The following is a 23,736-nucleotide window of genomic DNA, read 5'->3' as shown; positions in this document are numbered from 1 at the left end:
TAAAATAATGTTTTATATGTTGAAGCTTTTTACTTTCACTATGACCTTGAAAAGCATCAAAATGACTCACATCAACTGGGACCAGCTTCCCCTCAGCATGATGCTGCCTCCTCCATGTTTGGACCCGAGGTGTCCCCGTAGCGTTTCCATGGCGACAGCGTTTCTGCTGGTGTCACGTGCAGGTGTAGCAACAGGCCGACGACGAGGCGGTCACCGACCTCAGAACATTTTACGTTTCTATTTCAAATAGTTTCCAGACGTCGATCAGGATGTTGAAGATTTTCAGTTTTATTTTTCATCTGATCTGTTTGATGATCTGCAGGAACAGAAGAGAGAAAAATACTCTGAGTTCAAGTTACAAGAGTTGAATTCAGCAGAAATATGAAGTATTAATTTCATTTAAAAAGCTTTAAAGAGCATGTTAATGGGGCAAAATGTGATTTTATTCTGTTGTGGTGAAAAAACTTGAGCTAAAATGAGACATGATAGCAGCTCTATAGATTCAGAGCCAAACACTAAAACTTCCTCCGGATCTGTAGCATTAAATCCACTTCAGAACAGATCCAGACGTCCTGAGCAGATCCTCCAGAGAAAAGAAACACAAGATTTGAACTTGGATCATTTGTGACTCAGCTGCTTGGATGTGTGTTTGGCTTTGAAAGGTTTTGTTGTGAAGCAGAAAGTTGATGAAGTTCACAGTGAAGACGACTTCAGTCCACCTGAAACCTGGTTTCACTCAAACCGTCTGATTCACTTTAAGGACGGGAAGTTTCTGATGCAACAAGAAGGAACAAAAGGTCAAAGTTGAAATGAAACAGAGATAAACTCCATGTTGCTCACAGATGTGATGGATCAGTTTGAACAGCTGTTGTTCCAGGAGAACAGTTTTGTTTTCCAGCTTTTGTTGACGGATGAAAATTTGCATTAGAAGATGAGATAATAACCGACTTTCTTTGGTTTATTTGTGTGGATTTAAAGTCGAACAACTTTAAAGAAAAGCAGGAAAACCTTGAGGAGGAACCTGAGCAGCGTTCTGACAGACCAAACACTGAGAGGAACCAGAGTTTGCATCGTCAAAGTGACGACTGTGAAATCATCTGAATCTTGTGACTCGTTTCCCATCAAATCCCAGACAGGAGAAGCAAAGCCTCACGTCTCCAACATGAAGATGGAACAGGATGCAGGACTTCCACCGAGCGTCACGTCACTCACAGCAGATCAGGAGTCTGGCTCTTCACCTCGACACTACCTCAAACCTGGGACAGCGAGGGGTTAAAGGTCATCTCCAGCACCTTAAATGTGCAACATTTCACTTCATATGAGAGCGTCTCAGTTTAGAGGCCAAAACCAGCCAAGAAGCTTCAGAGTTTTCCTGCAACGTAGCGCTGGTCTATTGGCCTCAGTGAGGCTGGTTTTACGGAAGATGTGTTCAGGGCAGCAGGAAAATTCAGCGCTAATACGGACGGGACCAACGACTCCACCTATAATGATGCTTGGATATGAGTTTATATGTTCAGATCTACATGAGATGAAACAGTCGATTTTCATCACATATCAGCACATTCTCCATCGGTCACCCTGCCGTCTTTCTGGATTTATTCATTATTTACATCATCAATGGAAATTGTTCAACCAGATGTTTATCTTTATTTTAATTCAGATCAAGTCAGCTTACATTACTGTCGTTAAATAAGAGTCACTGCAGGATTTTATTCAGTCTGACCAGAAAAATCTTCCTGTAAGAGTTTAACACAGCAGCTGCATTTTATGATTTTAAACTGTTTTTATTACATATATAACTCCAAACAGTTAATAAAAAATGAAAGGATAATATGTGAGTCGGTAAATTGTCAATATGACTCAGGAAGACTGTTAGTTTTTCTCTAAACTCCACATTAAGTGGATATTAAATGTAAACAATGCAGCATTATCAGGACTGTAGTTCCCACTATGGCCACCAGAGGGCGGAAATTCTCCGCTCTGAATATAGAGGTGAGTTTGTAGAGCTGCAGCTGGTTTCTGACTTCTGTTAAGTTGATCACGTTTATATCTTTCTCATTATAAATACTAATATTATTATGGTCTGTCTAAAGGACTGACAGCTGATTTAATATACAGATGTGTTATTTACATGCAGATAACTCATCTATATATCCTAAATAAAATACATATTAATGTTTCCTGATGAGCTGTGGCTCCTAAACTGGAGCTTCAGGTCCAACAGAGCTGAATCAAAGCTCTACAACTCTGGTTTATACGATAAGATGCTGAGCTTCCGGTCTGAAGGTAGGAAAATATTTATGAAAAGTTAAATTATCCTGGAAACAGTCAGAATGATGTTGATGTTTTAGCTGCAGAGCCGCGAACTGAACTATTATTATCAGAGCAGGGCGGGTTTTGCCCTCTAGTGGACCCAGATGAGAGGAAAACACAAGTTACGTAACTTCCTGTGAAAATAGAAACTGAAACCACCTTTGGTCTCCTTCAGATCAGCCTCCATTTTGAGCTGCAGGATGGAAATAACTTGCTGACTTGTTACTAGAGGTAAGTGTTGCCGCTCCGGGTCCCTCCGTGTCTCTCGGCTCTCTGGAGCCTTTCTAACCGATGAACCCACCGAGGCTTCCCGGGGCCTCAGTCACCTCGGCCTGGGTCGCTCGGCTCTCATAGGGCCTGGTCCCCGCAGCAGCGCTCTGTTTACTTTATTGAAGGCCTGATCTAGAAAGGAATTAGATCAAATGAAAAACTTTATTGTGAGACGTTGCTGCTTATAAAGTGATGCTAAGTGAGGTTACATTATGCGACTATAAGGAACAAAAAGAGAAATATTGAACACACTATAAACACACAGCTCAGTTACTGCGCAGTTAACCTGGTGAATGATCAGCTATGATCTACCATGACAGCAGCATCTAAAGATGATCTGTTTGTGTGGAGCAATAATGAACTTTTCAGATTTAATCTAAATAAACTGAGAACTTAATGTAACTTTTACAGTCCATCAGTTCTTGCTGCAGCGACTCTCTCTGGTGTTTTAACCTAAAAAGCAGAACTAAAACATTGTAAACTAGTTTCTCTGCTTGTTGAAATCAGCAGGAAGTGAATCACATCACTCCGTCCCTCATCAGTCTGGGGTTCAGCAGAAACTGATGTTTCTCTTGTCTGTGGATCAGAACCGGCTTTAAGCCGTCCACAGATTTCCTCTCTTCCTCCTCACTGAGTTTGATCTTTTTTCAGGTTTTCCTCTTGTTGCTCCTTTCAGCAGGAAGAAACTCTTTGTCTCTCAAAGCTCTGCTGGAAAAATGCATCCAGATCCAGACTGACTCTTACCTGAAAGGTTGCTGTGTTTAGCAATCAGTATCTGCAAAATCGGAATCGATCAGCCAGAAAACTGCAGTCGGTTCAACCCTAAAAATAACAAAACTTTTAAATGGAGCAATAATAATAAAATAAATAATTTCACAAACATTTTAGATCAGTTGTAACAAACTAGTTTCTAACTAAAAGAGTTGCATTGATGTGTCTCTTTATTTTGAAGTTCAATCAGATCAATAGACTAAATATGTTTCAGGCCTCGCTGAGTGTTTGGGGGCTTCATCCCCCTATTGAAGCAGCTGTTTACCCATGATTCCTTGCAGTGGGTCCAGCTGGTACCTCAGCTGGATGCTGTGGTCCCTGAAAGCTGCTTTGTGTCTCTTGAGCTGAGAGGAAATCCTGCTGAGCTGCACACAGAGGCTGACATGTTGCTGAGATCCCAGCTGGACCCGGTTCTGTCTGGAGGAGAGCTGTGGACCCGACCTGAGCTGCTGCTCCCTCAGAACCTTCTGCTCACTGACTCCCTCCATACAGAGCTACAATAGAGTCATGATGCGTTCAAGTCCACTGGGAGCTAAATAAGTTCACTAGTTCATAGGAAATGTTCACTCATTCATTCAAATGATTCACTCTGATCCTCTGAACACATGATGGGAACCAGCTTTCTGCTTCACAGGACAGTTACTGGAACCGGATCACTGGACTGACTGGTTCTGGTTTCTCTCTCCAAACATCCAGAAGATGAAAGATCAGGACAGAGCAGAACCTCCAGGACCCATCAGTCCATCTATGAGGAGTGACCGGTCCAAAGATCTTCCTCCATGCTTCAGTAATGAACCTGGACCATCAGACAGAAAGTAAGAAACCATTTTCTAACTGATTCATGTGAATCTATAGAGATAAAATAAATGATATTAACTGGTTGATCTTCAGTGTTTCAATAAACAGTAACTTAATTTTCTTACTTCTTAATTTAAAGTTGGACATGAAGGATGTTGGTCAGTAAATCAGTAGAGTTTGAATGAAGGTCTGAATGAATTAATATGGATTAAAATGTTGCATGGAAACAAAAACAACCAAGCTTGTGAAGAGCAACAATTCAGATTGTCTGTAAACCCACTGAAGCAGTGAAACCCAGCATCTTCCAGACTGGGAACACTGGCATCAGTCATGATACCAAATATAATTCAATGAAGTACTTAAAACCAGAAATCATCAATGTTCTGAGGTTCTGTTCTGACCCAGTTTCTGGTCCCTTGTTTTTTGTGGACCTTCATGAACATGTTCAGCTCCAGCCTGTTGCTAGTGAAATATTTCAGTGATGAAGAAATGTCTTCACAGGAGGAGCTTTGGTGAGGAGGAGCATCCATCCTGCTGTGGTTTGGGTCAGAATGTTCTGATGGATCCGGTCTGTACCAGCTGCCCCCAGTATGGGAAACGACCCAGAACAGGACCTGAACGGCTGACAGCCAATCAGAGCAGCTGTGCTCCAGGTGAGACTGAACATCTCCAATCAGAGCTTCCTTCTATCGTCTCTGTGGAACCAGATCCACGTCTTTAGTTGAGATTTGGAAATTTAAGGTTTAAAAGTCTTTTTGTGGTCAGTTGTTTCAACTGAATCTGTGTTTTTCCAGCTGGTGTTACTGGAACTTATGTCCAGGTAACTGGGCTTAATAAAGTCCTCATTTAATTTGAGCCTGTTCAAAAAAATGGCCACAAGATAAATGTACAAATTTAACTTTTTATTTTGTTCATTTTTAAAATTATCAGTGAAGACTCTTACTCTGAAGGGTCATGTTGCAGCATAACATGTCATCAGCTTTAAATAAAACAAACACTTCATAGAATCAATTTGGTGATTCTTACAGATAATTTTATTTGTGTTTCAGCACATTATGAGGTTAAGGGGAATGAAATAGCAGAGAGGATGGCTAAGGAGAGCAGCAATCGGGTTTGGTTGATGTTAATGTTACGTTTAGCATAACAGAAATAAAGTGTATAATAAAACAATAAAAGAGAGGTGGCAAAAGTTATAGGTCAGCAAATTGCCCAGCTGCCAATATGGTTAATCTGACCTTGCTGAAAATGATTTTTGTTCTACTTTTATTGGTTATTACACCAGGCCTTTAAGGTTCTGCTGGAAAATTGGAGTTTCTAATTAGGGAAATGACTAAAGGACAATTCCACGTAATTTCTCGCTACCTTGAGCATCTTTAATGTGATCTACTTCAAAAACTAAAATATGTAGACTTCAATCATAGTGTAGATTATTCAGGCCAGAATATCTAAAACCAAGTTTGTAGTTTTTTTTCTTTCCCTAAATGAAGCTGCATTAAAGCTTTGATTTGTGAAACTTCAATGCAGGTTTGATTTCAACCCTTTAAATGTATCTGGACCATGGTCACCATGTCTCTCTATGAAAAGGGAGAACATGGTGGATTTCACTAGGCAGAAAGTGATTTAAACTCTGTCACAGAGTTCAGCTCACCTGGATTTACAGCCAAATGTTCACTAATCACAATCTATAGTTTAAAGTTTTCTGCTATTAGTGTAGAATAATGTAGCCCATATTTTAAGAGTGCAAGTATTTCAGCTTTTAAACTCAAGCAGATTGAAAATGCTCAACCAGTAGGTGGCCCTAATGGGTAAAGGCCCTTTACCCATTTCCTGAATTGGAAGCTCAATCTGAAGCCAACTTCAGCTCTGTAAAATCCAAACTGTTTCCTGAGTTTGATTCCATGAATGAGAAGTTAGATGGTGAACCACAACTCAGACCTCAATAAAACCTAAACTAACAGGAGCTGTTCCCTCTGCTGGACGTTGTTTCCATCAGAACTAGTTTGATTTGGCCATAATTTTGTGATAAAACAGCAGTGGCCTCAGAGGCCATCAAAGAGGACAATTTGATACATGGGTCTATGCAGTTGTTTATTAAATTAATGTCTATTTTTGCAACTCTCATTCCAAGTATTTTGTGTAGTTTTGACTGTAAATATCTCAGTAAACCTGAAATAAGATGAAAATATGCAGATAAAGTCTCAGGAAGATATAGAAGCTTGTTTAAAGTCCATATTTCTTGAATATTTTTCATTTTCCATATAGATTTTCTATATATTAAACTTGTTTAGAGAAAGGTGTTTTCTGTTGCTTTTTTATGGTGTTAATATTTTTCAATCACTGAGAGCTGAAACAGATTTGAAAGATAAAACTTTACATCCCAATGAATCAACAGCAGCAACTTTAACTTTCAGTCGTGACTTTCGTTCTTCTTACCATGCAGAGTTTTTATAAAATTTGGGCTTTTTATTTATTGATTTACTTTTTTCTCATCCATTAAAGCTGATGCACAAATTGTCTCTGAGAATATCAAAAAATTATTGTTTTCCTTATGTTCAGCTGAAGTGTCTCCTCTCCTGTCTTTGTCTCTTTCTTCAGATTTTGATATTCGGTGTCAGAGTGACCATAAAGCGTCTCTGAAGAAGAAGTTCCAGAGTCTCTCTGAAGGCGTCGCTGAACCTGGAAATCAAACCGTTCTGAACCAGATCTACACAGAGCTCCACATCACAGAGGGGTTAACTAGAGAGGTCAACCAGGAACATGAGGTCAGACACATTGAAACAGCATCCAGGAAACAAAAAACAATCAGAAGAGAAGACATCTTTAAAGTCCCACCTGGAAGAGATCAACCAATCAGAACAGTGATGACCATGGGAGTGGCTGGCATTGGGAAAACACTGTTAACACAGAAGTTCACTCTGGACTGGGCTGAAGGCAAAACCAACCAGAACATTGATTTCATATTTCCATTCACTTTCAGAGAGCTGAATATGTTGAAAGAAGAAAAGTTCAGCTTATTAGGACTGATTCATAAATTATTTTCTAAAACCAAAGAAATCAGCAGCTTTGAAACGTTCCAGGTTCTGTTCATCTTTGATGGTCTGGATGAAAGTCGATTTACTCTGGATTTCAAGAACAATCCGATCCTGACTGATGTTACAGAGTCCAGCTCAGTGGATGTTCTGGTGACAAACCTCATCAGGAGGAAACTGCTTCCCTCTGCTCTCCTCTGGATAACCACACGACCTGCAGCAGCCAATCAGATCCCTGCTGAGTGTGTTGACATGGTGACAGAGGTCAGAGGGTTCACTGACCCCCAGAAGGAGGAATACTTCAGGAAGAGATTCAGAGATGATGAAGAGAAGGCCAGCAGGATCATCTCCCACATCCAGAAATCAAAAAGTCTCCACATCATGTGTCACATCCCAGTTTTCTGCTGGATCACTGCTAAAGTTCTGGAGGATGTGATGATGACCAGAGAGGGAGAAAAACTGCCAAAGACTCTGACTGAGATGTACATAGCATTCCTGGAGGTTAACTTCGCAATCAAGGAGGAAAAGTATGATGGAGGAAAAAAGACAAGATCAATCTGGAGTCCAGAGAACAAGAAGCTGATTGAGTCTCTAGGAAAACTGGCTTTTGAGCAGCTGCTGGAGGGAAACCTGATCTTCTATGACGAAGAGCTCAAAAAGTGCGGCATCAACATCAAAGATGCTGCGTTGTTCTCAGGAGTGTTCACTGAAATGTTTAAAAGAGAGAGAGGGACGTGCGACATCTCCGTCTACTCCTTTGTTCATCTGAGCATCCAGGAGTTTCTGGCTGCAGTCTACATGCTCCACTGTTTCACCAGCAGGAAGTCAGAGGTGATCAAGACGTTTCTGGGAGAAGAATACAGAGAAACATCTCTAGATGAGTTCATGAAGAAAGTCATGGAGAAATCCCTCAGCAGTAAAAATGGCCACCTGGACCTGTTTGTCCGCTTCCTTCATGGTCTCACTGTGGAGTCCAACCAGAGACTCTTAGAAGATCTGCTGGGTCAGACAGAGAACAGTCCAGAAACCATCCAGAGAATCATCACCAACCTGAAGGAGATGAACACTAATAAAATCTCTCCTGACAGAAGCATCAACATCTTCTACTGTCTGGTGGAGATGAACGACGTCTCATTTTATCAGGAGATCCAACGGCTGCTGGATTCAGGGGAGCAGCTCTCAGAGACTGACTGTTCAGCTCTGGCCTTCATGCTGCAGATGTCAGAGGTTCTGGATGAGTTGGACCTGGAGAAGTACAACACATCATATGATGGACGACAGAGACTGGTTCCAGCTGTGAGGAACTGCAGAAAGGCTCGGTGAGTCCAGATGTTTTCATTGTGTGAATGCTGATTCAGCTCTATTGTCCTCCTGTTTCTTCTTCTTCTTCAAGTTGCTTCTGGATGTTTTTGGTCTTTAACTTCTTCCTTCATCCTCTGGACTATTTCAGCCATTCAACCATCTAAACATTCAGCTCATCCAGGACAGCTGCAGCTTCTGGTTTTAGACATTTTGATCATTTTAAAAATATTTATCTTTTTATCAGTTTTCATGTTTAAATGAATAGAAAACCCTGAACTCTAGAAAAAAATCTATGTTAGAATAATTATCTAAGTTCATTTACTTGTGAGTTTATTTGAAAGGTTACGTTTTCATATTATTATTTGATGTTACTTGACTTCTTTTCTTCTGTGAAATACTATTAACCATTTGTAGGATGTTTGCCTGGAGGCTAGAGACTTTGCACATTCCTGTGTTATCAGCTTCCATCTGTAACTGATTAGTTGTGGTCAGCCATGCCCTTTTAAGGGCATGCCCACAGAAGGTTCTAGGACACCCTGTAGAAAAAGGTCATTGGTCAAATTCTTTGTGTGACTATGTGAGAAGGCCCAACCTCCTTCCTTGTATTTTCTAATAAAGCCAAATGCAGAGAAAGATCTGGCAGAGTTGATCCCAGACAGTGTTTTACAGCGATTTGTCGCGTCTTGGATCTTCCCTCGTTTCTGCAGAAAAGACAATGGCCTGGGTCTGAATCTTTGCTAGATAGGAATTAAAATAAACCTATCAATCTATTTTGTCTTAAAGATCCAATCAGCCAGAGAGACTTTTACACTTTAAACTCCTCTTCACTCATTGAGCCGCTACTCCTTTTAGGATCTTTGTCTTTTTTTTTTTTAAATAAAATCACTGTTTAGGTTTGATGGACACTTTAAAATAACCCCAATAATTGCTGCTGTTGTCATGGAAACCAGTTAGAAACTTAGTGAACCAACTTTTCCTCCTCCCACTAGTTTCCTCTGAGTTTGTAAATGAGAGCAAAATGTGGTGATTGTTGTCTGGCTCCAGAAAAAGTCCTAGTTTCTGTCAGATCCTCCCAAAGCTCTGAGAACTCTGCTTCCAGAGCTGGAACCATTTTCCTCATCAACTCTTCATCTGCAGCTTTTGTTGAAGCTGTTAGCCATGAAGACCTGGAGAGACATGAGCTTCAACTCTTTAGACATCCCAGCCTCTTCTAGTTACTGGAGAACTTTCACTGCTTCACCATGAAAAATGCTGCTGGACCCAAACGCTCTGTTTTGGTCTTCAGCTCTTTAAGAGTTTAGCAACAATTTCTTCTAACATCCAAACCTTTGTTCCTCTGAGCCAAACGGTCTAGTCCAAGTCCGAGCTGTGAGCAGTTCCTCCTCCTCTCCATCATCTCCAGTAGTTTCCTTCATCAGCTCAGTCAGCCTCTTCATCAGCTGCTTCAGCTCCTTTGAGGCTCTGATGCTGCAGCTCCATCAGATGCTGCAGAGAAAACTGAACTTTCCTTCACAGATGATAGAAGATCTTCAACATCTGACTGCAGCTGAAGGTCTGAGGACATGAAGCCTGGACCAGAACCAGAACCAGAACCAGAACCTGGACTTTAACCAGGAACTGCACAGATTCTCTGTGGGGTCAAACTCAGTAAATTGAAGATCAGATGTTGATCAGATGATGACATCACTGTTATCATATTTTAGTCTGTTTATGATCCAGATTGATTTCATTAGAACTGAATTTATTTCTTCTCTAATCACAGACTTGGTGGCTGTGAGCTCCGAAAGGCTGAATATGAAGTTTTGGCCTCGGCTCTGAAGTCCAACCCAGATCTGACTGAACTGGAAATAAATCAGATCTACATAAATGGAGGTAGAGACTCTGATCTGAAGCCTCTGGTTGAGATCCTGGAGAGTTCAGTCAGTAAAGTGAAGAATCTGAGGTTTGTTTTCTTTATTTATACAATAAAATCATTCATTTATACTTTAAACATTAGTTTAATTAATGCTTTTATTCTAATATATTTTATTTCATAACAACCTGTTTAAATGTCAGAATAAAATCTCTAAAACTTTTTACCTTATATATTATTTTTTTCTTATATCAGACTTTGAGATTATTGAACTTTGTTTTTCAGTTTTTTACTTTAAAATGTTTTTTTACTGATGAACAAAATGAGTAAAATAATTCAAATGATGTAAATTAATGATGGAGATGTTTCAGTTTGGTTTGGTAAAGATTCAGATTGTTTTATTTCTCATTTCTGATTCTCATCTTTACATCCAGAATGAAATGTTGTTCCTCCAGAGTCGAGCCACAAACACTGACAAGTTCAAATCATCATTAATGAGCAAATCTAAGAAATGACTGATTGTAGAAAAGCAAATCTAGATGAAATGAATGAAAGTGAGGTTTGCAGCAGCAGCAGGTTCCTCAGCTTTGTCCTGAAGCTGTGGTTCTGTTGGGCCGGGTCAGAGAGGAACCGTCCTCTTCAGTCTGACAGCTGTCAGTCGGTTGGAGCCTCGTCTCTGTGATGATGCTTCATCAGGTCACGTCTCCTTAGGAAATAATGGCCTCCATTGGCTTTCAGCAGCTTTAATAAGAACCCAAGGCCATTAATGAAGAAACTGAGTGGTTCTGATCCAGTTACCAAGTCGGGTCTCCAGCTGATGATCAGGAACCAGCAGAAATAGCTCAACTCATCCAGGCTGATAGAAAACTTTGAGTTTCTTTTTGATCAAATGTTCTGGTTCTGCTGGTTTGGACTCTTTAAACCAGTTTGACTGGATCAGATGTTAGAATCAGTTCATCATGTTTCTTTTACATTCAGGGAAATTAATTTTCTACATTTTTATTATTTATTTGTTCATGTTTCAGTTTTAACCTGCATCCTGTTGGCTTCAGCTCACATCTTTTATTCTTTATTCAGATTGGACTGCAGTTTGTCAGAGACCAGCTGGACTTCTCTGTTCTCAGCTCTGAAGTCCAAACTGACCCATCTGACAGAACTGGACCTGATCGGAACCAACCTGGAAGGTTCTGGACTGAAGGAGCTCTGTGGTTTTCTACAGACTGAAGGCTGCAGACTGGAGACATTGATGTATGTAATTATATAATTATTGATAATTCTGTGAATAATTATATATAATTGATCATAAATCAAATTAATTTCTTCTGTTCTAATAAATATTTTCTGAGTTTGTTCCTGGACTTGGATCCAGAGTTTAATTTAGTCCCTCTGTGTAACTGAGTTGGACCTGCTGATCTGAGGTCAGAACAGGACAGCATTCGGACCCCCAGTGTGTAGAAATCCCCCTCATGTGAAGCAGGTCAAAGGTCATTCAACCCAGTCTAGAAAAGTGAATTCCTGGAATCTGACAGGAACAAATCAATAATCAATGATTGATGCTTCAACACTTTGATCAGAACATGGAATGATTTTACTGACTAAAATCCTCCAACACAACATGACCCAGTACCAGGTTCTGGTTCTGGTTCTGGTTCTGAAGTCAGCAGGTCTTTATTGAAACAGCAGCTTGTTGGCATTAATATTGATGAGAATCTTTAACTGGTTCTGTTGGACTGGTTAACCTGCATCCTGTTGGCTTCAGCTCACATCTTTTATTCTTTATTCAGATTGTTGAGCTGCAGTTTGTCAAAGATCAGCTGTGATTATTTGGCCTCAACTCTGAAGTCCAACCCGACCCGTCTGACAAAACTGGACCTGAGATTCAACAACCTGAAGGATTCAGATGTTCAGCAGCTGAAGAATCTTGTAAAGACTTTAAAGTAAGTAAATGTTTGTAGTGAGTCCAGCTGCTGTCAGCATATTGAACTAAACCCAGTTAGCATCAAAGCAAAGATCCAGTGTTCCCAGTAAAGCTGCAGCTTCTCAGTGGGAGGAGAATGGTTCAGGCTTCCTGATTGGACACAGAGACAGCAATCAGCCAATCACAGGAGCAGCAGCTTGCTGTGTTCCTGCGTTTGTGTTGGTGTGAAGATGAGTGTTGTTGCTGTGTCCATGTCTCCAGGAAGTCCAGCTGGACTCCAGCGTCCAGCCGTCCAACATGTCTAGAGACAGTGGTCCTCATCCATCAAACTGTGGCAGCAGCAGATCTGATCTCAGATCAGTTTGTTCTCTCAGTTCAACAGGAAACAACTGATCAGGTTCATCTTGGTCACAGCTCTGAGATCAGTCTGACTGCAGCCTGGAAACCATCTAGTGGATGTGCTGCGTCACTGACTGCTGCTGGAGAGAGGCTGGAAACACTCACTGATCTGCTCTCTCCTTCCTTCTTCTCTCTGCAGGTTCTGATCTCTGTGAAGTAGAGAATGGTCTCAGTGTCCTGCTGATCCTCAGAGGTTGAAGCTGCAGCAGTTTGAGTCTAAAGAGACTCTGACTGGATCATGATGATGACCTCTGACCTCCAAGGTTTTCCTCCCGTTTATTTTCTCATGTCTGTCATTTAGTGTCTGATATTGTTTGTCTCTTTGGATCAATAAAGATCCAATTCAAACTGGGCTCCATTAAGAGGCTTCATAGAGTTTTGATCTGAACTGGATTCAACTGGAAAGTTGATCTTTTTTCTCTGATTCATTTTCATCCTGGAACCAGAAATGGTCTGAGAATGGAAACATGGGAATCATTTTCAGTTCAGCTTTGAAGCCATGAAAGACACTTCAAACCTCTTTTCTCTGCTGCTTCTTCCTTCTGCTGACATGAAAATGTTCCTCAAAGCTCCACAGATAAAAAGATGCTTTACTGGAAACTGCAGAGAAACTTCAGCTTCCATCAGAGAAACCAGTTTAACCAGTTTAGAACTGGATGTCCTACAGAAACTCTGATCTTAGAGCAGTTTTCAGGAACATGTGGAACCTGGAAAAAAAAAGATTTTATATATTTTATGTTCATTGTAAAAGCTAAATCTTGAAGTTTTACGTCATCATTGATTCTCAGCTTTAATTTCTCTCAGTTTGTTTTGGTTTTTACTTTTTTAACTCCATATTTCATGTTTTGAGTTTTCTAGAGAACTTCAGGCTCTTTACTGTGATTTTACTGATTTATTCAAACCTCAGAGAATCACTGGGATAATGTGCTGATTGGTTCATGTTTGATTTTCATAATTCTTCTAATGCAATGTGGGTTGCTGGATGTTTAACGACCAAATAAAGTTTTTAAAAAACCTTTGTGTATTTTTATGCAGCTGACTGTGTACACATATAATAACTAAACCTTCATTTTAATCCTCCAGGCCATTTTTGCTGTATTTTAAGTTTTCACATTTAGTTTCACAGCTTAAATTAGTAAAAGCAGAAACATCTCAAGTTGATTTCAGCTTTAAGCTACTAATTTAGCCAGCAGTTTATTTTTGCAGTATTCAGACTGAAGATGTTTTTTTAATAAAACAGATGAGAATCAATCTTTTCAATCAAAACTCGATTAATTAAATCAGCTATTGAATTAGAATAATAACTTGTATAAAACTGCCATTTCTGTCTGGTTAATGGTGCAGCAGATCCTGCAGGGGGCGCTCTGGGGCCTCAGTGTTCAGGTCGGTTACAGTCTCATCTCCCAGACTCCTGAATCTTCTGGTTCCTTCCTGAAATGATTTCCTGCAATAAAATGTTGGTTGGAAATGAGCAGAAAACTGAGAAAAACCTGAAAAAGTTCAAATCTGACCTAAAGTTTTACAGCTCAAATCACTGAGAAAACAAAGAGAGGAAACATGGAAGGAAAGGAATTTAATATCACCTGGAAGGGGGCGGAGCCTCAGGAGAGTGAAGGGGCGGGGCCTCAGCTCTAGTCAGGTTTGGATCAGAACCGGTTCAGACTCCATGCAGCAGCAGAGCAGAGTCTGGATCAGGTGAGTTTTCACTTCTTCTTGTTTTCCTCTCTGGGTTTTCTCTCTGTGGAGGAACCAGAACCAGAACTCGGCCCGGTTCTCCTTCAGAGCCAAGCTGCTGGCTTCATGGAGCTGTGGTTCTGGTCGGGTTCTGGTTTCCTGCTGATCAGAACTAACAAACTGACAGCAGATTTCTACAAACTCTCTTAAAGCTTCAGTTTCCTGTTGCTGAGCTGAACTGGTTCCAGTATCTTTACTGGTTCTGCTGCTCTTCCTCCTGCTTCATTTTGCGTGTCGGTTTTCACAATAAAAGCGTGATGAGCCGCAGCTTCATGGGTTATTGTATTTGATCGCATCAGAGGAAAATTTGTCTTCATCAGTGGCCGAAATAAAAGGAACCTTTTATAGTTCATGTGTATTAATGATTTTGATGATGGCTTCACAAATGTAATGTTTGTTACCAGTTTTCTCAATGGTTGATTATTTTGTGACTTTATATTTGTGTGTTTTTATTATGTAAAACACTTTGACTGCATTGTTGCTGAAATGTGCTACACAAATAAACCTGATTGAAAAGGAGCCAGCAAGAAGAAAAAAATCAGGGAAAACTTGATATGTTCGCTCACAAGATTCTTCAAAAACAATAATTAAACCCTTCACCTCCAAAATTCTCACCTTCTTGAAATTATTTCCACTATTTCTTTGCTCTGCAAAAATATATCAGTCTTGCACAGCAGAAACGACTTAAAGCTGTTGGAAAAGTAAAATTCTGGCTGATGAGTAAAAATATAAGGGATCAGATCAGAGAGCCAATAGAAATCCAAGAAAAAGAACTTTTGAAGAATTTTAGTTTTTCAGGAGGCAAATCAAAACTCAAAGAAAACTGTTTGCCCCAACAAGCGCTGCACTCCGAATCCACTAAAACAAATATTTATTGTCAAATCAGTCAGTGACAAAAGAAAACAGCCACTGACAGTCAACATATATCAGGATTGACTACAAATTATTGTAATAACTAATAAAGATGAGTTAAATAGGATTTAATTGACTCTCCTGTTACTAAACGTGAGTTTGACAAGAACTTTGACAATATTGCATTTACTAATTGTTTTTAAATATGTCTATCTGAGTGACAAGGCTGCCACAGTTTCACCAGCAGATGTCACTAGTGAGAAATGAATGAAGCATCGAGTTATGAACCTTTGGGCAAAGCAATGGGCCGGGAAGCTTCATTGCTTCATGAGGCTTCATTTGACCATCACTACTCTTTAGACACTTTGTCTCATGCAGAGCAACAACCAGCCTCTGATGACATCACTAGAGGCGACCAATCAGAGGCCTTCAGGTCACATGATGGAGGTTTTTGTGTCCACACAATGAAAGGTCAATAGTTCAGTACTTTGAAAATAATAAATAAACATAGTACGGGGTTATGTAATTTTTGTGGAAAGTTGGAAACAGTTGTACATATTTTTATGGAATGTAATAAATATAATCTAGAAAGAGAGGAATTAGTAGAAGAGTTAAATAGGAATAAAGTTAAATTAAATATTAGAGATCTGCTACAAAAATCTTCTGGAGATGTGGTTTTTAATTCCGTATTTAGGTTTCTTAGAAAAACAGGTCTAATAGGGAGATTATAGGGTTTAGGCATCTGGTTCATACTCCAGTCCAGAAGGTGGCGGTAATGCACCTGACAGTTGTTTGCCAACCGCCATAAAACAAAAAAGAAGAAGAAGAAGGTCAATAGTTCATCTTTGTAAATCATGTCAGTGGTTTTATCGTGTCGGCGACACTTTAAGTTTTTTGCCAACTTCCATAAAAATAGAAGAAGAAGAAAAAAGTGCAGATGAGCTTCGTCTGCAGAGGATTCTTCAGGTCAGAGGTCACATCTAATTAGAAACATTTCTCTCCTAGATTCATACGGAGGAAACTAGAAAGAACAAGAGACTCTGCAGCTGCAGCAGGAATGAGAAGCAAAGAATCTGGTTCAGCCTGTCAGTGGCGACGGGATTAAAACTTTCTGCAGTTTTTGCTGTCAGGAGTTTCCAGTTGGACATGGAGGTGAGAACGATTCATCTCAGCAGCTTCACTGAAGCTCAATGGGTTTTTCAGCTACAATGCAGCTTGATGCTGCTTTAGTTTTTCATTCTGGTTTGAAGTTTTGCTTTTAAAACATCTTCTGTTCTCTGAGGCCACCAGCTGGAAACATGGAAGGAGAAAAATCTGAACATTGTGTGGATTAAATCCCTGGTTTTATTCCAGAATGTTACATGGAATAACAGGAACAGGATTAAATCTTGTTCTGGTGGATGAAACTCAAATGTGAAGGAAATCAGAACAGGAGCAGCAGGAGTTCATTCTGCAGTCGGTGGGTTGCTGGTTCGATTCCCGCCCTCATCGTTTGTGTCCCTCCACAGTCGCTCCGTTTCCATCAACTATAAAAACTGAGAAATGTAATGGAATAAACCCACTGAGGGGTTTGGATGAAAGTTTTAGCGGTAGGATGAGGAGGTTTGTCAGCCAATCGAAACACGTTTTTCACACCACGAGTCACGTGATCAACAGCCGGATGTTACTGCTGGGCGGAAACCAGGAAGACGGCAGGAAGTGTTTGGAGGAGGAGAGAAAAGATGGCGGCAGCGTAAGTCATCCTGTGCCGTGCTCTCAGTGCTAGCACTCTTATTCTGCAATTTTCCTGAGTGTACGAGCGCTCAGTCGAGTACTTTTCTACTTTGTAAGTTTACTTTACTCTCGGGAAGATGCCTAAAACAGCCCAAAAAAGAACTAGTGACCACAGCAAGTTGGAAAAAACCTGCACTGGTATTGATGAGAAAGACCACGACTATGTCGGTCCGGCTCTCCAACCGGAGATTGGTGAAGAGGATTTCCCGCCGCTCCCGGTAACTCCAAGTAAGCCTCCTGTTGCCAAGAAGCCTTTTCCAAATATGCTACGAACAAATAGCAACTCAAATCCTGATGATGCTATTGCTATGCTTGCTAACCTGATCAACACGAGAAGTGATGCTTTAGAAACAAAGCTGGGAAGTATGCTAGAAGAAATCAAAGATATTAAAATGAAAATTAACTCAGTGGAAAAACGAGTGGAGCGCAATGAAAAAGATACAACGTCCTGCTTAATCCGTGTTACTGAGATGGAGCGCTATGGTCGTCGTTGGAACCTCAGACTTCATGGAGTCGCTGAGACCGAGAAGGAGGATGTTCGGGAGGAGGTGTTGCGGGTGTGCCAGGAGATTCTTCCGAAGGATAAAGAAAGGCTTCAGATCTTCATTGATGTCGCTCATCGAGTTGGTAGAAAGGTCGCTGCCAACTCCCGCCCTCGTTCTATCATCATTCGCTTCATTGCGAGGAGATATCGTGATTCCATATGGAAAGCGGCTAAGGGAAATGACTTCCTGAAGAGAAATGGTCTCCGTTTTACCGAAGACCTTTGTAAAGAAGACCGTGAATCCCGGCAGAAGCTTTGGCCATGTATCCAGAAGGCTCGTGAAGAGGGAAAATCTGCCTACTTCGTAGGGGGTCGTGGTTTTATCAACGGGGTGGAGATACCTGCAGTGTTTACTCCAATGCTAGAATAATTGCAAGTCTATTCTCATTGATGGGTCCACTATTTTGGAACTTTACCCTAGGTTGCAAACTGAGATCTGGAACTTTAATAAGGTACTGACTCACGGTGTTTATGTCGTCTATAAATACCTTCATTCATTAAGTTACTTTTTCTGTTGTTTATATGTTATCTCTTTCGCTTATTTCTCTTAATGCCAGGGGGTTGCGCAATATGTTAAAAAGAAAAGCATTATTCTTGTTTGCCAAAAATTTTAAATCTGATTTCTGTTTTTTTCAGGAATGTCACTCTACAGTTGATGATGTTACTTTTTGGAAATCCCAGTGGGGTAATTCTGTTTGGCTTTCTCATGGGTCTGAGCGCTCTGCAGGAGTCATGACTTTAAAACATAGATTTAATGGGAATATTATTTCTACTGAATGTGATTCGCTGGGTCACTTTATTTTTTCAGCTCTTTTTCTATGAAAATCGTCATTTCATTTGTGCCAATATTTATGGTTACAATAATAAAAGAGATAACGATAAGCTGTTTATCACAGCTGAAAAGATCCTTATAGAATGGTTAAAAAAATGGCCAAATGCTATAATTCTTATGGGAGGTGATTTCAACACTGTCCTGGATGGTAACCTTGATAAATGGCCTCCTGGTCGACCAAATGCCTCAAGCCCGACTATTAAAGATTTTATGGAAAAATTTAATCTAATTGACATTTGGAGAACTGAACATCCACATGACTATTTATTTACCTGGAGTAATAAGTCATTATCTCAACAATCTAGGATAGATTTCTGGCTGATCTCAGATTCAATAAAGAAAGAATCTGTGACTGTTAATACTTTACCTACTCCCCTTACGGACCATAAAGTTGTTGAAATAATTATAACACTCTCAGATGGTAAATATTCTAGTTATTCTCCTTCATACTGGAAATTGAATAATTCTTTATTAAACTATAAAGAGGTCACTATAAAGATAAACAAATTATTGAAATTCTTCTGGCATAAAGCTCAAGCAGATAATCTTTATGGTATTAATTGGGAACTTTTTAAATTTGAATCTGGAAAATTTCTAAGAAAATTTGGTAGTAACAAGGCTAAGACAAATAGAAATGAAGAAACCAAAATTGTAACGAGAATATTTGAACTCACTCAGTCGAATCCTTCTAATTTAAATGACTTCGAACTACAAGAGTTAACTGACTTACAACTTAAATTGGATCATTTTTACATTAATAAGAGTAAAGGTGCGTTTATTAGATCAAGGAGAAAATGGTTAGAAGAGGGAGAACAAAACACTCATTATTTTTTTAATCTAGAAAAACACAATTCAACCACTAAATCTATTACCAGTCTAAAGATTAACAATGTTGTTACAGATAACCTTGATGATATAGCTAGATATTGCAGTTCCTTTTATGAAACTCTTTATCTCTCCAACTTCTGTCAGGCCTCAGCTGATGCCCTGTTGACCAATTTATCAGTTAATCAAATTTCTAATAGTGAACGAGAATGCTGTGAAGAGTCAATCTCTTTACAAGAGATTATGGACGCCATCTCACATCTCAAAATGAACAAATCCCCTGGAATTGATGGCCTGAGTGCTGAGTTTTACAAACAATTTTTGTTCGACCTCGCTCCCTTTCTTTTGCAAGTTTTTAATGAAAGTATAGAAAACGGTTTGCTCCCTACAACCCTCACTCAGGGTTTAACCACTCTGATACCAAAACCAAGAAAAGACCCTTTACTTCTAGATAATTGGCGTCCCATTTGTCTTCTTAACAATGATTACAAAATTTTTGCTTTAGTTGTAGCTAAAAGATTAAAATCTGTCCTTCATTCAATTATCGATGAAACTCAATCCGGTTTTATGAAAAATAGGCATATCACAAATAATATAAGATTTGTTTTAGATATTTTAGATTATCCTGATCTTGTTTGTGATAATGATTTTATTTTATTTCTAGACTTTTATAAAGCTTTTGATACGGTCGAACATGAGTTTATTTTTCAGAGTCTAAATAAATTTGGGTTTGGGAAATTCTTTACTTCTGTTGTTAAAACTTTATATGAAAACAGCAACAGCTCCATCAAATTAAGAAACGGCTCCTCTCCTAGATTCAACCTCTGCAGAGGAATCAGACAAGGCTGTCCCGTCTCCCCATATTTGTTCCTTTTAGTGGCTCAACTTCTGGCCGATCATATTAAAACTGGTCCTTTAAAAGGGATCACTGTTGCTGATAGAGTGGTTACTTTAACACAACTGGCAGATGACACTACTTTATTTTTAAAAGACCAGAGCCAAATCTCTTTAGCTATTAAGGAGATTGGTACTTTCTCCAAAGCTTCAGGTCTTTCTCTTAACCTTAAAAAATGTGAGATAATGGCCATTAAGGACTGTTCTATAGCTTCAATTGAAGCTATACCAGTTAAGAATGAGGTTATTTATTTAGGTATAAACATCACGAAGGATCAAATAAAAAGAAGCTCCCTAAACTTCGACCCGCTAATTCAAAAGACTAAAAAAAGACTTAATCAATGGTTAGTTAGAGATCTTTCTTTGCGTGGTCGTATTCTGCTTACAAAGGCTGAAGGCCTCTCCAGACTAATTTATGCTGCACAGTCATTAGACATTGACAATAAAAATGAGAAGGAAATTGACAAACTGCTATTCAACTTCATATGGAAAAATAAGACTCACTATATTAAAAAATCTACTCTAATGAATTCATATGAAAACGGAGGACTTAACTGCTTATCTTTCTCTATCTTAAATAATACTTTTAAAATAAATTGGATCCGTAATTTTTTTAATTCTCCAGCGTCTTTCTGGAATACTATACCCTTTCATATTTTTTCCAAATTCGGTGGTCTAAAGTTCTTTCTAATTTGTAATTTTGATATAACGAAACTACCAATTAAACTCTCTAATTTTCATCGGCAGGCCTTTTTATCATGGTTACTCATCTACAAGCATAACTTCTCTCCTCACCGATACTTTATTTGGAATAATAAGGACATTCTATATAAGAGGAAAACTATATTTTTTGATTCTTGGTTTAATAATAACATTGTTTTGGTTGACCAATTGTTCAACAGTGATGGTCTGTTGTTGACTTATGAAGAATTTCTCTGTAAGTTCAGTTTTCCTGTCTCTCCTGGAGAATATGCCAAAGTCTTTGGTGCCGTTTCTACAAAGATCTGTATGTTATTTCGGCAGAAGCCGAGAATCATTTATCACTCTCCCATTTTATCTCCCATACATTCTCCTGTTGGCAAAATTTGTTTGAATCCTTTTCCTTGTAACAATAATAAGTCAATCAGATCCCTGTTTCTGAAGGACGTGACCTCTACTCCTGTGGTTGTTCATTATTGGAATCGCTTTCATATTACTGTGTCTTGGAAATTTGTCTGGCTGCTCCCTAATCTCTTTCTTCTCTCTAACAAGGTAAAGGAAGTTTCTTTTAAACTCATTCACCGAATCTACCCCGTTAAAGTCTATTTAAAGAAATTCAATTCTAACATTGATGTGAACTGTTCCTTCTGTGTTGTTTGCCCAGAATCGGTCACTCATTTGTTCTGATTGTGCCCTCATTCTAAAATATTTTGGCAACATTTTTGTAACTTTGTTGATTCCAAAATTTCAGCAGGCTTTCACTTATATTGGGAAAATGTCTTATTTGGATTTCAACAAAATGGAGGAATGAATGTAAAGAGTCTCCTTATCAATTTACTAATTATTAAGGCTAAATTTTACCTACATAAATGCAAATTTTTGAAGAAAAAACCAAATTTTTTAGTTTTTTTGATCGAACTTAAACATTATTTATCAACAATTCAATCCTCCACTAATCAAAAAGCAGAATCAACAATACGGGCTTGTAATCAACTTGGAATTTTGGATTATCTTTTAAGTTAATGCACTGTGACATCTGGCACACGTATCACAATTTGTGCTATTTCCTTTATACATATTTATATTTATTGTCGTTTTCTTATCTTCTTGCTTTATTTTATGCTCCCCCTGGTAAATTATTGTTATCTTCCTGAGATTTGTTCACAGTACATTTGTATTGTTGTTTATTACAATAAATAAAGTTTAAAAAAAAAAAAAAAAAGTGTTTGGAGGATGATGGTTTGTTTTAGTTTTTTCTGGCTCCTCCAGAGCTTCACAGCATCAGGTGAGAAAAAGCTGAGAGTCGTTCCAACATGTTGAATCCACCGCTCTTCTGTCAAAATACAATTTCCCAAAACGCAGCACAGGTAGCCGCTCCACAGTAGGCGGGGCTTATCGCTCCAAGGCCTGAACGAGACGCTGACGTCTCCTCTGATTGGCTGATAGATGATGAGCGCTAGCGCCACCATGGCTGAGTTATGAGTTTGAACTTTCCATCCGTGTCTGCCATGAATATTAATGACTTTTCTCTGGAGATAAATTATTCACATGTGGTTTTAATTTCATTTCTTATTTCATGGAAACACTGCAACAGTGAAATTGTGTTTTTTTGACATTAGCAGAAAACAAACTGAGATTTGCTGACAGTTGTCATGGAAACCTCCCAGAGTGATGAAGAGTCCTCCAGGCCTTCATCGCCGCAGCTTGTTCTGGCTGCTGCTGCAGCACCCAGACACCAGCGGCCCTCGGGGGCCCGGCGGGGGCAGCATCATGCCGCCGCCTCTCTGTGTTTCCTGCAGGAGAAGGAAGGCGGCGTCCTGCCGTCCTGGAGGATCTGCTGTTCTCCACCATGGCAGAGGGACAGGAGGACGTCCCAGCGTGAGTCTCCAGAGGACGGACACGGAGACGCCGTCCGTCTCGCCGTCTCTGCCTTCAGGCTCTGAAATCCACGGGGCGTCGGACCGGAGACCCTCGGCTCAAAGAGGTCAAGGAGACGCTGAAGGTCACCATGGAGACGACCTCAGACGGAGCGCTGGACCGACTCCTCCTCAAGAAGTACGCTTTATTTATCTTTCTACTTTATGGCTTTAAACACTTTTCCTCTTTTTATTGGCTTTTATTTTGGTTTTATTACAAATTCAGTTCTTTTTTGTCATTATTATGAAAAGTTTTAGTTTTTAATTTGGTTTTATCCAAAATAGTTTCATTATATAAAACTAATTATAATTTAATAGTTCTTTAAAATTCTTCAGAGTAAAAAGTGTTTTTATTTTTGAGAAGGCTATATTTATCTTAAAATATGTTTTATATGTTGAAGCTTTTTACCTTTCACTATGACCTTGAAACGCATCAAATGACTCACATCAACTGGGACCAAGCTTCCCCTCAGCATGATGCTGCCTCCTCCATGTTTGGACCCGAGGTGTCCCCGTAGCGTTTCCATGGCGACAGCATTTCTGCCTGGTTTCACGTGCAGGTGTAGCAACAGGCCGACGACGAGGCGGTCACCGACCTCAGAACATTTACGTTTCTATTTCAAATAGTTTCCAGACGTCGATCAGGATGTTGAAGATTTTCAGTTTTATTTTCATCTGATCTGTTGATGATCTGCAGGAACAGAAGAGAGAAAAATACTCTGAGTTCAAGTTACAAGAGTTGAATTCAGCAGAAATATGAAGTATTAATTTCATTTAAAAAGCTTTGAAGAGCATGTTAATGGGGCAAAATGTCATTTTATTCTGTTGTGGTGAAAAAAACTTGAGCTAAATGAGACATGATAGCAGCTCTATAGATTCAGAGCCCAAAACACTCCTAAAACTTCCTCCGGATCTGTAGCATTAAATCCACTTCAGAACAGATCCAGACGTCCTGAGCAGATCCTCCAGATATAATATGTGAGTCAGTAAACTATCAATATGACTCAGGAAGACT

General features: G+C 39.5%; 1 protein-coding gene and 1 long non-coding RNA gene across 2 annotated transcripts in view; both read left to right on the top strand.

Annotated features, from left to right (window-relative positions):
• Positions 1 to 4,964, top strand: part of LOC116737399 (uncharacterized) — a 40,050-nt gene extending 35,086 nt beyond the window's left edge. Inside the window, exons 4-5 of the mRNA XM_032590525.1 lie at positions 3,989 to 4,169; positions 4,654 to 4,964. Coding sequence (XP_032446416.1) covers positions 3,989 to 4,169; positions 4,654 to 4,873 — 401 coding nt within the window. The 3' untranslated portion in view covers positions 4,874 to 4,964. The remainder of the gene's footprint in view (positions 1 to 3,988; positions 4,170 to 4,653) is intronic.
• Positions 4,965 to 8,452: 3,488 nt separating this feature from the next.
• On the top strand, positions 8,453 to 10,351 carry LOC116737405 (uncharacterized). The gene is made up of 2 exons (XR_004342799.1): positions 8,453 to 8,500; positions 10,246 to 10,351. It is a non-coding gene; the product is annotated as an uncharacterized LOC116737405 (long non-coding RNA).
• The last annotated feature ends 13,385 nt before the right edge of the window (positions 10,352 to 23,736 follow it).

The sequence above is a fragment of the Xiphophorus hellerii genome, chromosome 18, assembly GCF_003331165.1.
Source record: "Xiphophorus hellerii strain 12219 chromosome 18, Xiphophorus_hellerii-4.1, whole genome shotgun sequence".
NCBI classification, from domain to species: Eukaryota; Metazoa; Chordata; class Actinopteri; order Cyprinodontiformes; family Poeciliidae; genus Xiphophorus; species Xiphophorus hellerii.
This window is presented reverse-complemented; position numbering and strand designations above follow the sequence as displayed.